At 44.3% G+C, this 18,963-nt stretch overlaps 1 protein-coding gene across 4 annotated transcripts in view; it reads left to right on the top strand.

The window, feature by feature from the left end:
* The first annotated feature begins 557 nt into the window (after window positions 1-557).
* EFHC2 (EF-hand domain containing 2) overlaps window positions 558-18,963 on the top strand; it is a 90,790-nt gene continuing 72,384 nt past the window's right edge. For 2 of the 4 annotated variants that reach the window (XM_073358880.2, XM_073358886.2), the window contains exons 1-3: window positions 558-708; window positions 9,907-10,095; window positions 14,356-14,506. In XM_073358880.2, the coding sequence (XP_073214981.1) occupies window positions 667-708; window positions 9,907-10,095; window positions 14,356-14,506 (382 nt within the window). In that variant the 5' untranslated portion in view covers window positions 558-666. Of the gene's footprint in view, window positions 709-9,906; window positions 10,096-11,673; window positions 12,353-14,355; window positions 14,507-18,963 lie in introns of those variants that run through there. The other 2 variants (XM_073358907.2, XM_073358899.2) reach the window with 2 other exon arrangements.

Raw genomic sequence — 18,963 nt, 5'->3', positions numbered from 1 at the left:
GTCCTGCTGGTAATAGCTTATCTAAAGTGATCATCAGGTTGGGCCATTTCCAGCACAAATCCAGGTTTTCTCACCCTCCACCCCCCCCCACAAATTCACTCTCCTGCTGGTGATAGAACCGTGTAACGTGCAAGATCAAACAAAAAAGGTACGAGATTCTCTCTTTAGGGGGTGCGTTTTGCACCTTCCAGGGGGCCACGTTTCCAAGCTTTTCTCCACAGCCACCAGGGTTGGTCACTGAGCGCCCGTAAGCGGGGAAGACAGGAGGAAATGCCGCCCCGATCCCCTGACTCCCGGAGCTGGCGCTTTAAGGGAAGCACCCCGCCCCCCGCTACAAACCCCGAGGAGTCCCCGGCCCAGGGAAACCAGCAGCAGGAGCCCAGGCTGGGCGCTGGGTCCACAGGGGCGGGGCAGCCGGCAGGGGCACGTGCAGTGACCGCCCCAAAGCCGCAGGGGGCAGCCGAGAGCCGGCACTCCTCGGCCGGGCCCCGCCCCGATGCCATGACACCTCCCCCTGTGATGTCAGACGCAGGTCTCTAGGCAACAGAAGCCCAAACAGCGCGTTCACGTTTCCTCTCCGCCTGGCAGCGCGGGGGGCGCGAGCGGCCGGGGTCCGGGCAGCAACACCAGCCCCGGGGCGGCATCGGGCTCGAGACCGGCACGAGCATGGCGCTACCGCTCCTGCCCGGGAACTCCTTCAACCGCAGCGTGAGTGACAGCGGCAGCCCCGCCCCCGAGACCCCGCCCCCAGCCGCATCCTGTGCCCCCGCTCCTCGCCCTCCCCTCCCGGTCCTTTGCCATCCCGCCCAGCCCCCTGCCCCTGCCCACCCTGCAGAGCCCCCTCGGCACTCCCCCTTCCCCATCATCCTGCACCGCTACCCTCCTGTCCCCTTCCCACAGCAGCCCTGTGCATAGCCCCTGCCCCTAGCCCTCCCCCACCCACTCTGCCCCAGCCACCCCCGGTTTCCCCCCCAGTACCTCCCACCCTGCCCTCCTTGCATAGCTCTTTCCCCAGCAACCCTGCATAGCCCCTGGCAACCTCACATAGCCCCTCCCCTGCACCTACCACCCTGCATCGCCCCTCTCCTGCACCACCTACCCCTTGTACTCCCTTGCACCTAGCAACGCCTGCACCAGAGCCCCTTGTATCTAGCAATCCCACTCGGCCCCTTCACCTGTACTCTTTACCCATCACACCTACCTTTCACAGAGTCCCTACCCCTGACCCAGCACTCCTGGCACCTAGCAACTGCACAAGCGCCTGGGTCTGCATCAGAGCCCCATCTGCACTGCTTCTACCTTCTGGTACCCTCACACACCTTGTAGCTCCTGCACCTAGCAACCTCCCCCTGCACCCCTCTCCTGGCACCTGCCCCATGAATGCAACAACCCCTAGATATTCTTTCTAATCAACCCCCACCTACCCACACACTCCCAACTCCCCCTTTGTTCCTCTCTATATGCTCCCTAGGTATCTCCCCAGCATACCATACTAATCTACCATGCAGGTGTTCAATGCCTTTGTTTTCTTATGTGCGGGGAAATAGGGACAATGATACTTTGCTCCCTTGATAAAAAGCTTTTGAGATCTACTGATGAAAAATGCTCTGAAAGAGCCAAGTGGTGTTGTTGCTCCCCTGCAACGTACTTCCCAAGTGCACCCTAATGAACTCCAGGCTCCCCCAATATTCTTCCACAACATACCCTTCAGCATTATCACTTCCAGTATGAAGAAAAGGAGGACTTGTGGCACCTTAGAGACTAACAAATTTATTTGAGCATAAACTTTCGGGACTACAGCTCGTTTCATTGGATGCATGCATAGCCCCAATGAAGGCATGCATCTGATGAAGTGAGCTGTAGCTCACGAAAGCTTATGCTCAAATAAGTTTGTTAGTCTCTAAGGTGCCACAAGTCCTCCTTTTCTTTTTGCGGATACAGACTAACACGGCTGCTACTCTGAAACTTCCAGTATTCTCTCAATATACACAAGTATAGCTCTTGATTGAACTCAAGATGTGATTGCTTCACACTGTCTCTCTTATACTTATCATGTTCCTAGAAACCCATACATTTGAAATGACTGTGCTTATCCCAGGGGAGAAGGGAGTGTAAGTCTAATTTTCAGAAGATTGTTAGAAAAATGTTTATTGCCAACATCAGGTGTTGGCAGCATTTGCACCTGAGGAAATATTGCTACAAATGTGTTCTAGCAGCAAGTGTAGATGAGGACAAACACAACTTGTCCTTGTCTATACTTGCTGGTAAACAATGTTTCAGCTGTACCTGTCGTCAGCAATAGGTATTTTTCTCTGTGTATATGAGGCTTTGCTTCCAATACACTTATCCTCTCTGGCCTTGTCTGCACTGGAGAATTATATAGTGTGTGATTAAAATATTAGTTTGGGCCCAGCGTAAGTGGTATACTACTACAGTGTCCACACTATCAATTATATTTCACTTGCACTTATCTGTGCATCCACCCACAGCTGTAAAGTAAGCACATTGCCCTCAGGGGTCAGTGATGGGAGGACTAATTATCATTTACAAACTAGTTTTAGTGCTTCTCAATTTCATGAATACTGTAATACTGCAAGCTAGCATTGACTAAGAACAACTTTATTCAGACTTGCTTACAGTACGGCAAACAAAAAAAGATATAAAGTATGCCTTTAAAACATTTGTAGCAAATCTGGGACTTGGGGGAGAGAAGGGGGGGAACTGACCTCTAGTACATCAAAAAAAATTCCAACATAGGTATGTCATAGGTGCTTTCTTCTGCTTCCATTGAAGTCCATGGCAAGACTCCTGTTGACTTGTTTGGCAGTAGGATTGGGCTCCACAGTAGTTGTCACAAGCAGACTTAACTTAAATTCTGGAGTTTGCTACCTTCTCATTACACATTTATTGAGCAAAAGTAAAATAGTGTTACATTTATAACAATTCTTCTTTTTGAAGGCTAAAGTAAAAAATGAACGTATTTAGCAAGCAAGGAAGAACTGAGTAACCAACCAGTAGTTTTTAGGACAGTTTGAACTTTGCTTATTTATGTAACAAAGGAAAATGGAAAGACAAATACACTGTTTAAAAAAAACCACCAAAATCAAAACCAGGACACTTCAGGGATAAACAAAGTTAAGAACGATAATACATCATTCATAGCTGACAACAGCATTATTTATATAGTTCCATAAGTATTCATGGCTGTTTGTAAATATGTAGAAGGACAAGGTTCTTACCATGAACTCTAAAATAAAAGAAAATAGAGTTTAGACAGCCACCACTTTTTCAGATCTGTCCATTAAGGATGGGGAAATTTAAATAATAAATTTGCTGAATAGCACAAATATTATCAAATATTTTTGAACATCAGTAGGTAAATACTCGGAAGTGAGTGTGCCAAAATGAAGTTCAGGTTCAAAGGCTAGAGAGAGAGAGTTAAATCTTCATGAGAATATTCTACTTAGTCATGTGGCCTCATTTATCTATTTTGTAATCATTCTTCAGATATTTTAGCTGCTGGTTGTTATTGCTAGCTTTTGCTGTTCTCAGTGCCCTTTTCTTGGAGAAGACTAGGAGGTGGGATGTGGGGTGTAAATCTCACTCTAAAATTTTTGTCATGAGCCACTTTATCTCAACTACTACAGTTGGCCTACTGTGTTTTCATTTTGTAATGAACTGGCTGGTGTGTATATGATTCCTCAGATACTCTGGTGATGAGTGCATTCATAGGTGCTGGTGCACCCCCTGGCTTGAAGTGATTTCTATCATATACAGCAGGGCTGGCCAACCTGAGCCTGAGAAGGAGCCAGAATTTACCAATGTGCATTACCAAAGAGCCCCAGTATCAGGCTCCCCGTCAGCTCTCCCTCCCGCCTCCAGTGTCTCCCACCTGCCAGAAGCACCTAACCCTCCGTCCCTGTGCCTCCCACCTGCTGCAATCAGCTGTTTTGTGGTGTGCAGGAGGCTCAGGGGAAGGGTGGGGGGAGGAAGAGGAGCAAGGGTGTGGCAGACTCAGGAGAAGGGCTGGGGGTATTGGGGGAAGGAGTGGAGTGGAGTGGGGCTGGGGCCTGGGGCAGAGCCAGGGGTTGAGCAGTGAGCACTTTGTAGCACATTGGAAAGTTGGCGCCTATAGCTCCAGTCCCGGAGTTGGTGCCTATGCAAGGAGCCACATATTAACCTCTGAAGAGCCGCATATGGCTCCGGAGCCACAGGGTGGCTACCCCGATGTACAGGGGTTTACGGTTTGATTCAAAGGCTCTCAGCACCCCTATGATACAAATAGTTCCAGCAACCCTGGATGCATTAGAAATACCTACATAGATGTGTACCATCTCTATCCACTGGATGGAAGCAGAACTGCTCAATTGTGTACTATATCTTCTTTCTAATAGGGGAGCTCCTTTTAGCTTAATCGGTAAAGGTTTCTTTCTTGGTGGAGAAATGTTAGGAGTTGTCTCTATTGCTTCTGTGAAGTTTTGAACAGACTTTGAGAACCGTGAAGGTTCTACTTTATCACAGATTAGATACAGTACTTGGCTTTATATACTAAAGGTCTAGATAAGGAACATATATATATGGTGTGTGTATGAATATATATATATAGTTAGAACTCATTGAATTATATATACGTGTACATACACACACACACACATAGTCCAGAGAGATCTAATTATATGCATCATTTTCAAAAATTAAGTCACAGTTAGTACAAGACAGTACAGAACACAACAGAGCCAGATGGTACCATGCTCACAGCACTAAGGTGGTCTTCCAAGGCTATGCTTGCTGTAGTGTAGCAGTGATGCTTAATTTTGCTGAGAGGCATGTTTTTGGAGGTTGCTGCTTTTATATACTTTTATATACTATATACAGACTAACAAAAAGGTTTGGACCATTCCTGCCACAGCTGCCTTCCCTTCTCTTATCTTCACCATGAGAACAACAGGTGCAGAGCAGCAACAGTAGCAGTGTTCTGGATGTTTTTGGGGGTTGCTGCTTCTATATACTGGAAAACATAAAAACCACATTGGTTACTACTAGGAGCACTACCACCAGTGCCTCATCTTTTGTGGAGAAATCTAGTTCCAGCAGTAGCACCTACAAAATAAGAAGGATTAGTGGCTTTGTCCTTGCTATTCCTGTTAGCTCTTGGCTTATTTTTTTTTCTGCTGTTAATTCCATCATTCCGCTTCCTGTTGCTGTTGTCAACACTACTACAATGACCATTCTCTTCTGTTCCCACTGCTACTGTTATGCCAGTTACTATGCCTATGTGAAGGGCAAGAAGAAGTGTGGATGGAGAGGTGAAAGTACCCATTTTATTTGATTTGTACATGTGTAATCAGCAAATTTGCCGAACTAGGATGTCTCTCAGGGGTACTGGTTGAGCTTTGTGATTTTTGGCAATTATTCTAGCTCAGTGGAGATGATGAATTTGTTAAAATTGGGGCTTGTAAAGTGATTTCATGATGCTTAGATCTTTGTGTATGTCTCAGTCTCCTTCTGGTTCTATATTTGTCAAAATTTATCTATCAGCAGCATTCAGTCTCTCCTTAGCTATGACACATACAGAAAGGTTTCATCTCTGCTTGTTTCCTCTTTCCATATCAACTGTACACAATAGATTGCTAAGATGGACATCTCACAGCTGCCCCTGTTGCTGGCACTTGGTAGGTAGCATTCCCTGTCCCTGTCCTACTGTAAATAGTGCCTCCTTCCAACTTGGCAGCTTCCCAGAAAACAGTATTACTACTGAAATGGCTTATGCTGTTAGTGACCATTCTACTTAATCGAGACCAATGTCTAACCATTTGGGCACCCGAGTTAATTAGACTCAAGGATTATATATAAATCCTTATATATACACCTTATAAATACCTAAAGATAGATTTTTACAGTATCCACCCTAGTGCCCTCTTTTCACTGGATGAAACAGCAGAACTAACAGAAACCGTGCAACTTTTGATGTTTCATTTGCTGCAGAGGGTAGGATGATTTCTGGTAGAAACGGATCAGGAGGCAGCAGAAGCTTGAAACATTCACTGCTGGAAAAGGGAGGAACTCGCCTCCCTGCCCCCTCCTTCTTCTTTTTCTTTTAAGGCACTTATCATGCTCCATTGAAAAACAGGGGAAAATATATTGTGCAATTCCGTTTTCCTGATCCTGCTAGTGAGGCCAGGATTAATTAAGAACCAATGATGTCTTAGTAGTAGTTACAGCAACAGGACAAGCAAGCACAGCTTCAGGAGCAGGAAGTCTCAAAGGCCAACTAGCATTGCTATTGTTAATGTGGTGGTTGATTTTTAATCCATGTAGAATGGCAGCATTTTGAGCTTCATATAGTCAGTGCCACACAAGCTGTAGGCATACACTTTGGGAATGTTGTTTGCTGGGACAGAAACTTGTGAAGCCTGATAACTATGATCCATCTGTTGAATCTTCTGTGTAATGGATGTCCCAATTTAGTGCATGAGAGTATGCCCAAGTACAGCAAAAAGAATGCACAAGCTGTTTTGAGTCCAGAATGGGTAAGGAAAGTGGTGCAGTGGCATGCCTGGCACTATCTCCCTCTGTCATCCTACTCTCCTGCTGTTAGTACTGTCCCATCTGCCTCCATTCAAGGTAGCAGTACCATCACTTGTATTCTCTGTTCTCTTCTCCACTGGGGCTAAGGGCAAAAAAAACCCCCAACCTAAATTGGTGGTAGCAACATGAATGCCTATTATTGTTCCAATCATGCAGTGCTTTAATACCAAGATCAAGCACACCCCACCATGCAGCTGATCACACAGCTGAGATGATGACAGTGGGCATGCAGCCCTTTTAAATTAGTGGGGTGAAGGGGAGAAAGCTGGATTTTAGCTGACCAATGAATTTTTGTTCCAAAAGTTTGAGATCCTATTGAGATGCATCTTTTCTCAAACAGTTCTGCCTGGTACTTCTCAGAAGACCTGAAAGTGAGTTTACAGACCTGAGAAGAAGGGGGAAGGTGGGGGGGAAGGTCTCATCTTCTGTGCCACTAATGTTTGGAACAGCTCAAATTCCATGCATGCACCTCTGACTTCAACAGCTTACTGGAATTACCCTCAATGATGCTAATGTTGCTATTGTTACCATGACAATTGCTGCCTCATGCATTCTCTGCTACTTCTCCAATGTTGCCAACCTCAAGAGATCAAAAGTTGCCCCCCCCCAAAATCATGAGATTTAAAAAAAAAAAAATTACATTGTGTATGGCAGTGGTTCTCAAAGCCGGTCCACTGCTTGTTCAGGGAAAGCCCCTGGCGGGCTGGACCGGTTTGTTTACCTGCCGCGTCCGCAGGTTCGGCCAATTGCGGCTCCCACTGGCTGTGGTTCGCCGCTCCAGGCCAATGGGGGCTGCGGGAAGGGTGGCCAGCACGTCCCTTGGCCCGTGCCGCTTCCCACAGCCCCCATTGGCCTGGAGCGGCGAATTGCGGCCAGTGGGAGCCGCCATCGGCTGAACCTGCGGACGCAGCCGGTAAACAAACCGGTCCGGCCCGCCAGGGGCTTTCCCTGAACAAGCGGTGGACTGGTTTTGAGCACCCCCTGCCCATCCCCAGTGTGTCTATGTGACAATTAGTGCTGCCCACTCTCCCAAATGTACTGGGTAAGAGGATTTTGGCCCCTGCTGTAGGAGCTCTCACCCCCACATCTGCATATCCACTATGCAGCGATTAATCCTGTCCCTCCCAGCCTCACCTCTGGTCCTTCTCTTCATTCCTCTTTTCCAGGCCTGTGGGGTGGGGGCCATCTCTCCCTTCCAGGCTGTTGGGGCAGGTCCATGGACTCTTCCCACCCCTCTACCCCTTCCCAGGCTGGGTGCTGCAGGGGGAGGGGGTGGATCAGAGGCACTGTCCTGTCCGTGTTTCTCACAGTGGGAGGAGGAAGTGGAGCTGCATTGAGCTGCTGGGCTTTTTGTTCCCTCCTTCCTTCACCCCTCCTGAGAGTCCAGCAAGCAGAGGAGTAAGACTCTGCTGGCTTCCTGCAGGGCTGAACTTCACAAGGGGGCTGCAGCTTCTCACGTCATCATGAGATGAGTGTTGGCAACACTGTACTCTCCAGTCAGTGCCACCAGAACTAGTGCATCACTGTTTCTTCGTGTTATTCTCCTCAACAAATACCACACATCCCTAAACATATTGGATAATCTGCAGGAAGTCTTGGATGGTACATGGCTAGAAAATGGTCAGCTTAAATTTGCCTTCTTTGTTATAGCCGTAAGGTCTAACATGGTGAGAGAAATTGCCAATAGATATTGTGGCAACTTCTGTTGCTTTGCTTATCCCTCAGTTTCCTGGTCATCCATTATTTCCAGAGAGAACCTGAATGTCAGAGTGATGTCACTGCCACAGTGTATACCATATGTATTCACTTCCAGTGTTTGGTCAAAGCAACCAACAAAGTATATGTGTAAAGAGACCTTTGTGCTTTTCTTCCTTTCTTACTTAAAGGAATATGCTGGCACATACACACTGTTTGTTTGAAAAGTTTATTGTTCGCAGAACCTTTTAAGGTTAGTTTGCTTCTAATAATGATTCTGCATATAACCATTTTTAAGTGTTCTTTATGTAGAACCCTCTATGATTTTGCAGCAGACAGTGAAAGATTCATGATGGAATTTAATTATTCGGCCATTTGGTTTTCATAAAAAAGTTACATTTCCGGAAGAATTCCTATGGGAGCAAATCTTGATCACTTAACAATTTAAGACACAACTAACCAAAATAAAAAACAGACAGAACAACAGGAAGGCTGTCTCAGGACAGGCTCGAGATACACAACACCTAGTTTTGAGAGCTGTTTTCCTTTACCTAGATAAAATACTTCCCTCACTTATTGGCCATGGTTTTGACAACTGTGTTTTTCTCCCCAGCTATTGCTTCAGTAATAGAGGGGGAAAAAATAAGAAATATTAGATGTGCCCAAAGTGGTGCTATTCTGTAGAGCCCTTTGGTATAAATCAGCCATTTTTGCCTGCAAATTTATCTTTTTAAATTCAGCTTTATTATATTTATTTCCCATTTGAACTCAAATGTAGAAAGCTTTCTCCTGCTATGTCTCCTCCACACCACCTTTCCCAGTTTGGTGAGGAGCTACTAAGATAAGAAAATAAGGACACAGAACAAGAGAGCCGTTGACCAGCATCAGAAAAAAAAGACGGAGAATAAAAGTAGCAACCCGCAAACCTTTTACAAAGAAATTGCCATACTGGATCAGACCTGTGGTCCACCCATGTCCCATTTCTGAAGGTAGCCAGCATCAGATGCTTCAGAGGAAGATGCACTGTGTTATAAAGGAGTACTTCTTTAGTTGCTTTCATTATGCTTCCTTGACCATGAACATGCTCCTTATACACTTAAACAATACTTCGCTTCTCACTGAACATATGGGTATACATTCCTATTGCCAGAAGCAGGGAAAGAATGGAAAGGAGAGATCTATTCACCCTTCTACAGGCATAGGGGCAACTGCACACAAGAAGATGAGGGAGGACCAGTGGAGTAATTTTTGTCCAACAGTTGGACCGAACAAGGAACTGGTTCCACAGATGAGCACAATTCCCCCTCTTCCCAAATCCCCTCACTAGTACTATGTCCTACGTTTATACTATAAAAGTTTGTGTGTGTGTGTGTGTGTGTTCATGCGTGCTCATCTACATATGATCAAATATATCAAGGATACAAATATCCCTATCTGTAAGATGGGTATTGAGAATTGACCAGCTGGATTGGTTCACTTGACTGGCAGTATTCTGGTTATGATATATTTTTAGAATTTCCATTTAAAATTAATTTGAGGGAAGTTTTTAAGCTGTTGATTTAAATACATCTTTTTACGATTATTTAGTAATGGCGTATTCTCTTTTTTCCAATCTGTTTACAGCTAGGGAAAGAAAAGTTTCATAAGTCTCAGCATTGGGGTTACTGCAATAAAATTGCTATGTTGGTGGGAGAAGATAAACCTGGAATAGGAGGTGAACCTTTGCGTGGACAAAAGCTGAAACCTAAATATACTGTGTTTCCCAGAGGTGTGGGAAGTGATGCTCCTTCATGGGTAGCATTTGATAAACAGGTATGTAGAAGTCGATCTCTGATATAAAAGTGTTTTTGCAAGTGGTTAATTTATGCTAAAAAAGTATAAAGTGGGTAGAACTTAAAAGAAAAAGAAAATATTTTCTGCACAGCAATGGTTGACATTTATTTTTCCACAGTATTAAGTGTAGCTACATTGATCGATATACTAACTGCAACTGTCTAAATAGTCCACCACAAAGTTCCTAACTGGGGATTGGAGGATACAGTGTGAATTTTGCAGGACATAAAGTATAAGGAAGGACAATGATATATTTCTTTTTAGTGAAATATATAGGGACCAAGAAATTATCTGGTTATCTTAAAAAACATCAGTGGAGCTCATATATGAAAAGTTACAAGATGTAATTGATAACTTCTATCCCTGTCCAGTGGTGAGCTATGTATGGTTCAGAGACCCACTGGAACAGAATTGAGGCTCTGCTTCTACAAAGCAATTCGCCTATCTAGACCTTTATACCTGTGCGAAACGCCATTGATTTCCCTGGAACTCCAGATGGGTGTAAGGGTTTGATTGGATAGACTACCAAAATATTTTAAGATGTTTAATATCCAATAGAAAAAATGAGTTATTTGATTTGTCACCCTAAATTGTGTTTATTCTTAAAACATAACTAGTCATTTTTCAGTTTAAGGTAATCTCCTTTTCTCTTCCCCTCTGCCCCATCCTTTCTAAATGATTTTGCATTATTGAAATGGATGACTTAGCAATTACATATATTTCAGTCTTACAAAGCATAAGCATATTCATATACAAGGGTATAAAGAGAAACAATGTTTGTGGAGCAAAAAGCTTAATTGATCAAACTAGTATTACAAAGTGAAAAGCAATTGGGCATATGAGTACAGTAATGAATGGTTATTTAGGACCTGATCTTGCATAGAGGTCCTTGCATGTGGGCTCTTCCATCTAGACGGATTCTCATGGGGGTCAGTGAGATTCCATTTGGGCACAAGGGACCAGCTGCCTGGATTCCTGTGCGGATCAGGATATTAAAGTAGAGAGGTGTGTCAGCACATAATGCATCCCATTATTATGGGACCAATGGCTCTGCCCCAGAGGTAGGCTTGCAAACAGTCTTCTCATTATAAACCCTAATGTAACCTAATCACATCTGTTTAATCAAGAAGCTGAAAATGTGACATGCTTACTCTATGGCAAGAGGAGTTTATTTTGCCAAGTCTGAAGGATCTAGATAAAACTCATTTTCAGTAAGAAGCAAGTAAAAATTCCCCCTACTTTTGTAATATAACAAAAATAACTAATACTTTTTGGAGTGTATATAACGGAAATATTGACTTAGTTTTAAATTCTCCCTGAGCCACGGCAGCTTCTTCATGCTCCTCTCTGGGACAATGATGCTCCTGGGGGTTGGTGGTGGAATGTCTCCTTTGGGCACTTACAAGCTCTGAGAAGAAGGGTGCTCTGTGGAAATGTGCTGTCCAGATGTGGGGAGGGAGGGGAGATGAAATCTCTCTTCTGTTCTCAATGTTGATGTGTCTGATGCACCATGCCTCCAAAAGTCTTCTCCTTTCAGAAGCAACTTTGTCTCAACAGGACCCCTTCCCAAAAGGCAGATGATTCTTTATCTACACCACTCCTGCAGTGGATTCGGCAAGTAAAGGCAGAATCTTTCTTTGCCCTTTGCTGTTACCAACCTTTCCCTCTTTAGCCTTAGTTAATGGACCATTGTATGACTTACAGGAAAAAATAGAAAATGATGGAACCATGACTTCAGAGGGAACCATGACAGAAGTACTTTTCCACTAAATGTATGAGACAAGGGTTTTTCTGGCACACAGAACACACTACTGTGTAAAGAACCGAATGGGGTTGGAGAACATACCAGCCACTGGCAGCCTCATGGTCCAGGTGCCCTGCACAATTAGCCTAGTTCCAGCTTTATTTAAGTGGAAGTACAAGCACTGGTTTGCTAGAAAAGCTTGAGTGGAGATGAGAATAACCAAGGCAGACAGGCTTGAAGGCTTGGAAAGGGATGGGTTCTGGAGGGCTGTCGGGAATGTCAGGAATGAAGCTGGGGAAGACACTTCCCACAGAGAGAGGAAAAAGAGGATGGGGGAATAGTATCAGCCCAAACCATTCTCTGGTTCTTACCTTACCCTTTTCCCTCCTTGGAGGAATTCTCATTCATCATTTAACATGCCTTCTTTGAGATGCTAGCTATACATATGTCAAGTTGCCCAGTCACCTCCCATGGTTATTCTTGCTGCCAGAGGTAAGATTTAAGCTTCTACAGAATTAAAAATAAGTAATAATAAAATTATGTTTATATAGCATTTGCATGAAAGCGCTTTACAAATGAGTGGGCATTAGTGTCCCCGTATGGGAAAACTGAGGCAGAGCGTTGAAGAAAGTTGTCTGTGGACACGCAGCCAGTCAGCAGCAGAGCCAGGAATGGAACAGGTCTCCTTGTCCATTGAATCACAATACATCCAGTTTTGTTAAGACATAAGTAATGTCATCTGAAATGGTTGATGGTTGAGGGGTATTGGGCAAAGTTAAGATTGTTTATGTTTACTTCACTGACCACCAAAAATTTTAGCTAGTATTTTCACATCTGGGTGCCTAAGGTGAGGCACTTAAATCCATGATTAGAAAACTGTATAAATGCCCAACTTAGGCACCAAGTGTGAGAATTTTGGCCTTATTTTTTAACTATATCAACTCAAAGTTGATCGGAGACTATATTTTACTATTTAGACAACCTTAACTGATAACTTACAGATTTGTTATGTTTTTAACTCCTAATGTTATTGTCCTGAAGCTTAAGTGTTAACTCATTTGTTAACTTGCAATCAAGGTTACTAAAGTTCTTAAGATTTTTTTGTTTTTTTGGGCCAGGGAAAGGGTGGAAGTCAGAAGGGCATTATCATGTACTGTTCAAGTGCTGCAAGCTGCCCAGGTCTTTGTTCCTTCAGGGTAAATTTTAACCCCTTTTCTGTAAAGAGAGATTCTCCACTCTTGCAGTTACATCCTTCTTCAGCAGAGCAGGAAGGACAGCCCAATTAAGAAACAGGACTGGGAGCCAGGAGATTTGCCATAGAACTTCCTGTGTGATCTTAGACAGTGCACTTGGCCCTTCTCTGCCTCAATTTCCCCAGCTGTAAAAATGGAGATTGATACCTGCCCAGGGATGTGCTCAAGTCTACTTAATTACTATTTGAAAAAGTACTTTGAGTGTCTCTGGTGGAAATGCTAAAGAAAGGCAAATTATTAGCAATTATGTGTTATGTTATGTAGAGAATTTTGACATCTTTAAAAAATTTCGAAGCCTACTTCAGTCAGACATCCATCAGTACCCGTATGGCATGAAGAATGGATAGATAGGGTCTTTCTTCCATTGGTCAATTTTATCAATGGATTCCAGATTAAAAATGCATTCTTTCATTACGTAAATCTTGAAAATATAATGCTTATGAAAGAGGTACTAGTTAGCACTGGTTTGAGCTGGACATGATAGGGAAAACTATGCAAGTTTCCTTCGTGTTTTCTTGCCTGTTTGTGCTGTGCTTACTTTCCTCTTGGTCCATATACAAACATTTTTTACAATTTTCCCCAAGCTTGACCTCACGAATAAAGACAATAAATGGTGCCAAGTTGTTGAGTAGTTTTGCTATGTGCACAAATGAGTAGTAATAGATGAGCAAAACTCACTAGTACATGTAACCATATGGAAGAGGTCAGGGTCTCCAGAGGTGAAAGCTGCTGTAGTAAACTACTGAGCAGTGCACTCACAAACATTATTTTAGGATTACTACTAGTGTAAGTTAAAGGAAGGGAGGATCTAGATTTGTGTTTGGCGAGGCCAGCCCCAGCCTTCCCTGAGGTTCACACACTCACTGAAACACAAAACCCGGTAAGTTTTGAAGTGATTGTTTTGTACAGCCCTAAATGGCACCCAGTTTTAGGAAGCTTATATGGGGTTTCTCTGTGACAGTAGTCTGCTGATAGCTTAATATTTGATTTTTTTTCCCTTCTCTACTCAGATTTGGTGATAAAAATGCCACCCAAAAGAATATAAAAATATGCGATTTCATGTGGATTCGTATTCTTATATTTCTGAAAAGTAAATCTACCTGCTGAAATGCACACATTTTGTTATCTTTATAATTAATTGTGCATCTGTACAACTTCCCTTTATTGACATCTTTTTTTATTGCAAACACACTGGGTAAAGACTTCGCTTCTTTATATTTATTTATTTATGCTTTTTTGTAGGTATTGTCTTTTGATGCCTATTTTGGTGAAGAAGTGCCTGAAAAAAATCAAGAGCTATATAGAATAAGACATTGTAAAATATACTTCTATCTTGAAGATGACACAATTCAAGTGGTTGAACCCCAAGTCAAAAATAGTGGAATACCACAAGGTACCTATTTATAATAACCTTCCTTTGTTTCTTCACCTCTAATCTTTTCCTTATTGAAGTCTTTGTCCGTCTAAAAGGATACCTAAAGTGTCTGCTTACATAGGCCTGTTCTACACTACAAAGTTTTGCTAGCATAGTTATGTCCACTAGGAGTGTGAAAAAAATCACACCTCCTACCTGACATAGCTCTCCTGGCAAAGCCCTCACTGCTCTGCTGACAGAGGGGCAGGTATTAGCTTCTGTCAGCATAGTTAATGTTTGTGGAGATGGTGCAACTATGCTGGGAAAAGAACTTATGCTGGCTTATGCCACTTCTATACTAGGGGGCTCTGCTGGCGTAGCTATGCTGGCCAAGTCTTTGTAATGTAGACAAGTCCATAGTGTAGCTAATTTTGAGTACAAATCTATGACGGACTATAGATAAAATTCCTTTTCTTGCTATGGCCATTAATGAGTACTTCCTCACAGGCTTCAGTTTAGAGCAGGGATGGGCAAACTTTTTGGCCTGAGGGCCACATCGGGGTTCCGAAACTGTTTGGAGGGCTGGGTAGGGAAGTCTGTGCCTCCCCAAACAGCCTGGCCCTGTTCCCTCCCTCTTCCCGCCCCCTGACTGCCCCCCGCAGAAGCTCCCACCCATCCAACCTCACCTGTTCCTTGTCCCCTGACCACCCTCTCCGGGGACCCTGCACCCCTAAGTGCCCTCCCCAGGACCCTGTCCCTCGGCCTGACAGGCCCCCTGGGACTCCGACACCTATCCAACCCCCCCCCCCCGTTCCCCATTCTGGGACCGTCCCCGCCCAGAACCTCTGCCCCATCCACCCTCCCCTTGTCCCCTGACTGCCCCCCAGGACTTCCTGCCCCTTATCCAACCCCCCTGCTCCCCACCCACTTACCATGCTGCTCAGAGCAGCAGGACTGGCAGCCGCACTGCCCAGCTGGAGCCAGCCATGCCGCCGCGATGCCCGGCAGGAGCTCACAGCCCCGCTGCCCAGAGTGCTGGCAGCACAGCGAGCTGAGGCTGCGGGGGAGGGGCCGTGGTCTAGCCTCCCCGTCTGGGAGCTCAAGGTCCGGGCAGGACGGTCCTGCAGGCCGTAGTTTGCCCACCTCTGGTTGAGAGGATCCAGGTCTAGTTGACGACCCTCCTGTTTTTGAAAGAACATTCTGTGACCAAGCTGCTGGACAAAGTCCCTATTTTTACACAGCTATGATTGAAATTACATGATTATGGGTCTGTCAGCACAGTTGCATAAACTCTTAGTTTTCCAAGGGGATCCAAATTTTTATATATGCACAGGGCTCTACTTATCAGTGTTAGGGGTGAAATAAAATCCAGGAGTCCCTTTTCCTTTAGACAGTGCTTTGTGTACTGAATGACACTGCCTCTCTTGGTGTTGAGTGGCCCCTCCTTGTGATCAGAGGTCTCACTGGCTGTTCAGCAGAGGAGCTGGCTCTGGTTTCAGTAGGCACTCCTAGTCCTACCTGGGCAAATGCTCTATCAGGCTCTGGATGAAGGCTTGTCAAATCTCTGATTCTTTTAACGTGGGAAAATATGAAGAATTTAAACCCTCCGTCTGTGATTGGAGATAGCAGCCCGGAAATCTGTTCCTTGGTTCATGTGATACAGAAATGTGAGAAGCTACTTCTGGGTTAGATGTTCACAGCCTTTCTTGGCTACTAGAATGATCTTCAACAGCTGGTGCACCTGAAGCTTGAGAGCCTGCAATACAACATAGGGTGCCACTATGAGGCTTGTTGCAGGCTTGTTTCACTAAAGAAAGATAGAGAAGACCACTCTCCATTCCATTGGAGTTAGGTGTTGGAGCAAATATGTATCCCTATTGCCCGTGTAGTGGTAGGGGTTGGAGAGGCTAGGCTGCTGGGCTTAGAGTCCCACGCTGTTTGCTCAGGTTCCAGTGGGGACTGGAGGACTCTGACTGATCTCTTACATACTTGATTGAAGCTAGTGCTAACTGCTATTGGAGTACTTTATTTTTTTTTCTTTTGGTTTTAGATACTGTAACTTACCTTGAACATTATTGTAGAGAAGCAAAAATATTTTCAATGCACTATACAGGTGTATCTGGAAGAACTTTATGGCTTATACAACTCAGTCCTGATTCTTTACTACAGAATTAGCAACTATTCTTGAGAGACAAGGTGGGTGAGGTAATCTCTTTTATTGGGCCAACTTCTGTTGGTGAGAGAGACAAACTTTCGAAAGTTTGTCTCTCTCACCAATAGAAGTTGGCCCAATAAGAGAGAGTACCTCAGCCACCTTGTCTTTCTAATATTCTGGGGCTGATAAGGCTACAACACTGCATACAACAACTCTTGAAGCGTTAAAATTAATTCAAAAGGACTACTCTGAGATTTTTTTTAAAAACTGTCTAACTCTCTGTTGCCACTTGTGTTGGTGAAGAGGCTTTATGATTTCAGTGTGTCTATAGCAGAGTTTTTCAGACCGTGGGGCATGCCCCCAGAGGGGGCCATGGAGAAATATTCAGGGGGGCTCGGGTCAGCCATGCGTGGGTGTGTGTGGGGGGTGTTGGGCAGGGAGTGCCATCTCTACCCATGACTCACCTCAGCAGGCCACCCAGCCTATGGGTCAGTGTCAGCATATACATGCCCAGTGCTCGCTCTGCCCCTAGAGACCATCACATGCACCTTCCCCTACCCTGAAAACCCAAGGGAGGGAGGGGCAGGTATGGCGGGGGTCTGCAATCAAAAATTGTAACTCAAATGGGGGGGCTCAGCTCAAATAGTTTGAAAACCGCTGGTCTATAGAGAGATGATATGGATAGAAAACCTCTTCAGCCAACCAGATTACGGATTTCAGCCAAGTCATTTGAATAAAATAGTCCATAAAGACAAAATGAGGATTTTAAGTGTTCTAAATTTCATGGCGGCTGGTGAGCTTTCAGTTGCCTGATGTAGGTAAACTGCAAAATACAATGTGTCCATAAGGAATTTATATTTTGTGTTAAATATCCAGGAAAGGTAAGAAGCATGCATTAACTTGGCTTTTTGAAAAGGTGAGAAACTAGATTTTACAGAAGATTTTACAGAAGACTTCTATTACTGGTATATGTGAAAATGTCTATTACTGATGTATTGTTTAGCCTGAGCACATTAAAAGTACTTAAGCAAAGACAACATTTTAAAAACACTATTTAAAAAAAAAATCCAAAATCACTAGTTGCCAAGTACATTCAGTTGTAGATACAACAGTGGTCTAATGTTGTTAATCATACTTATATGCTGGTAACCCTCAGAACCCGTTCAGGACTCGGGCCACACTGCATTAGGTTCAGTAGAGATATGAGAAAACTCAGTCCTTACCTAGAAGAGCTTAATCTTGAAAAGGAGGAGGAAGGGAGAACAGACAAAGGGCGTGGGAAAGAATTACAGCAAATAAATGAACAGATCCTGGTAACAATGGCTCTATGTTAGTTGCATGTAGTTATTTTTATACACTTATTTTTGTTCATACTTACATATTCTCTTTTGAGTGACTGTGCACTTACACGTTACACTGCAGGTGTACGTGCACCCAATGCACTCGAGTCAGAGACTTTTGCCAGTAGTACCACTAGGTGCTGCATGTGCCCTCTCCCATCTTGTACACCTAGCCAAGGGCATAAAAAGGGCTGATCCACTGCCTCCCTCTTAGTTCCTTCACGCAACCCGTGGCAAGAGCTGGAGCTCCCCATACCTTTAGCTTAGGTTTGCCAGCTTTCTAAATAATTGTTTTGTATATAGCTATGTATAGGTAGTTCTAGTGTAGCTATAAGTTAATGTAATTACTCAGTTCTAGTTTAGGAAAAAACTGTTCATTTGGAATGAAGAAAAATCATCAGGATTCAAGCAATGTACCACATGCAGAGCTGTTTTCCGTGTGACAGGCAGGCATAAAAGCTTCTTGATTTGCCTTGGTAAGGGACATGCGCTGTACTTGTACCTCCTTCCCTACCAGGACTAAGAGACTGAGGGATTTCCGCCTCAAAGCCCTGCTGAAGCAGGGTAATGCATCCCTTTTCCTAACTGGACCCCAACAACAAAATAATTAAATCAAGTCGACAAGAAGTACTCCTTTTGCTACCTGGGATCCCAAGCAGAAATTGATGGGAAAACGTCACTCTTCACCCTCCTCCCCAGCCTCCTCAGAGCACTCCCAGCATTCTGATCCTTCATCTCATAAGAAGGCTTCCAGTAAGCACTCCACTACTGGTTTGAGGTGTCATAAGCACTCACGGGCTCCATTTTTGGTGACAGTGTCAACTTCGGCTCCTTTGGGGCCATTGAGAGTAGTCTCTTCATCCTTACTTGGTACATGGTCAGTAAAGCTGATTCAGACCCTATTGGCACTGCTGGCTGTCCAACTATCCTAGCTGAAGTCTTACCTGTCTTGGTCCCACTGGCTCCTCAGGCATTCCTGTCTGCAAAGGAATCTGTGTCTC

This window comes from Lepidochelys kempii, chromosome 1 (assembly GCF_965140285.1).
Source record: "Lepidochelys kempii isolate rLepKem1 chromosome 1, rLepKem1.hap1, whole genome shotgun sequence".
NCBI classification, from domain to species: Eukaryota; Metazoa; Chordata; order Testudines; family Cheloniidae; genus Lepidochelys; species Lepidochelys kempii.
This window is presented reverse-complemented; position numbering and strand designations above follow the sequence as displayed.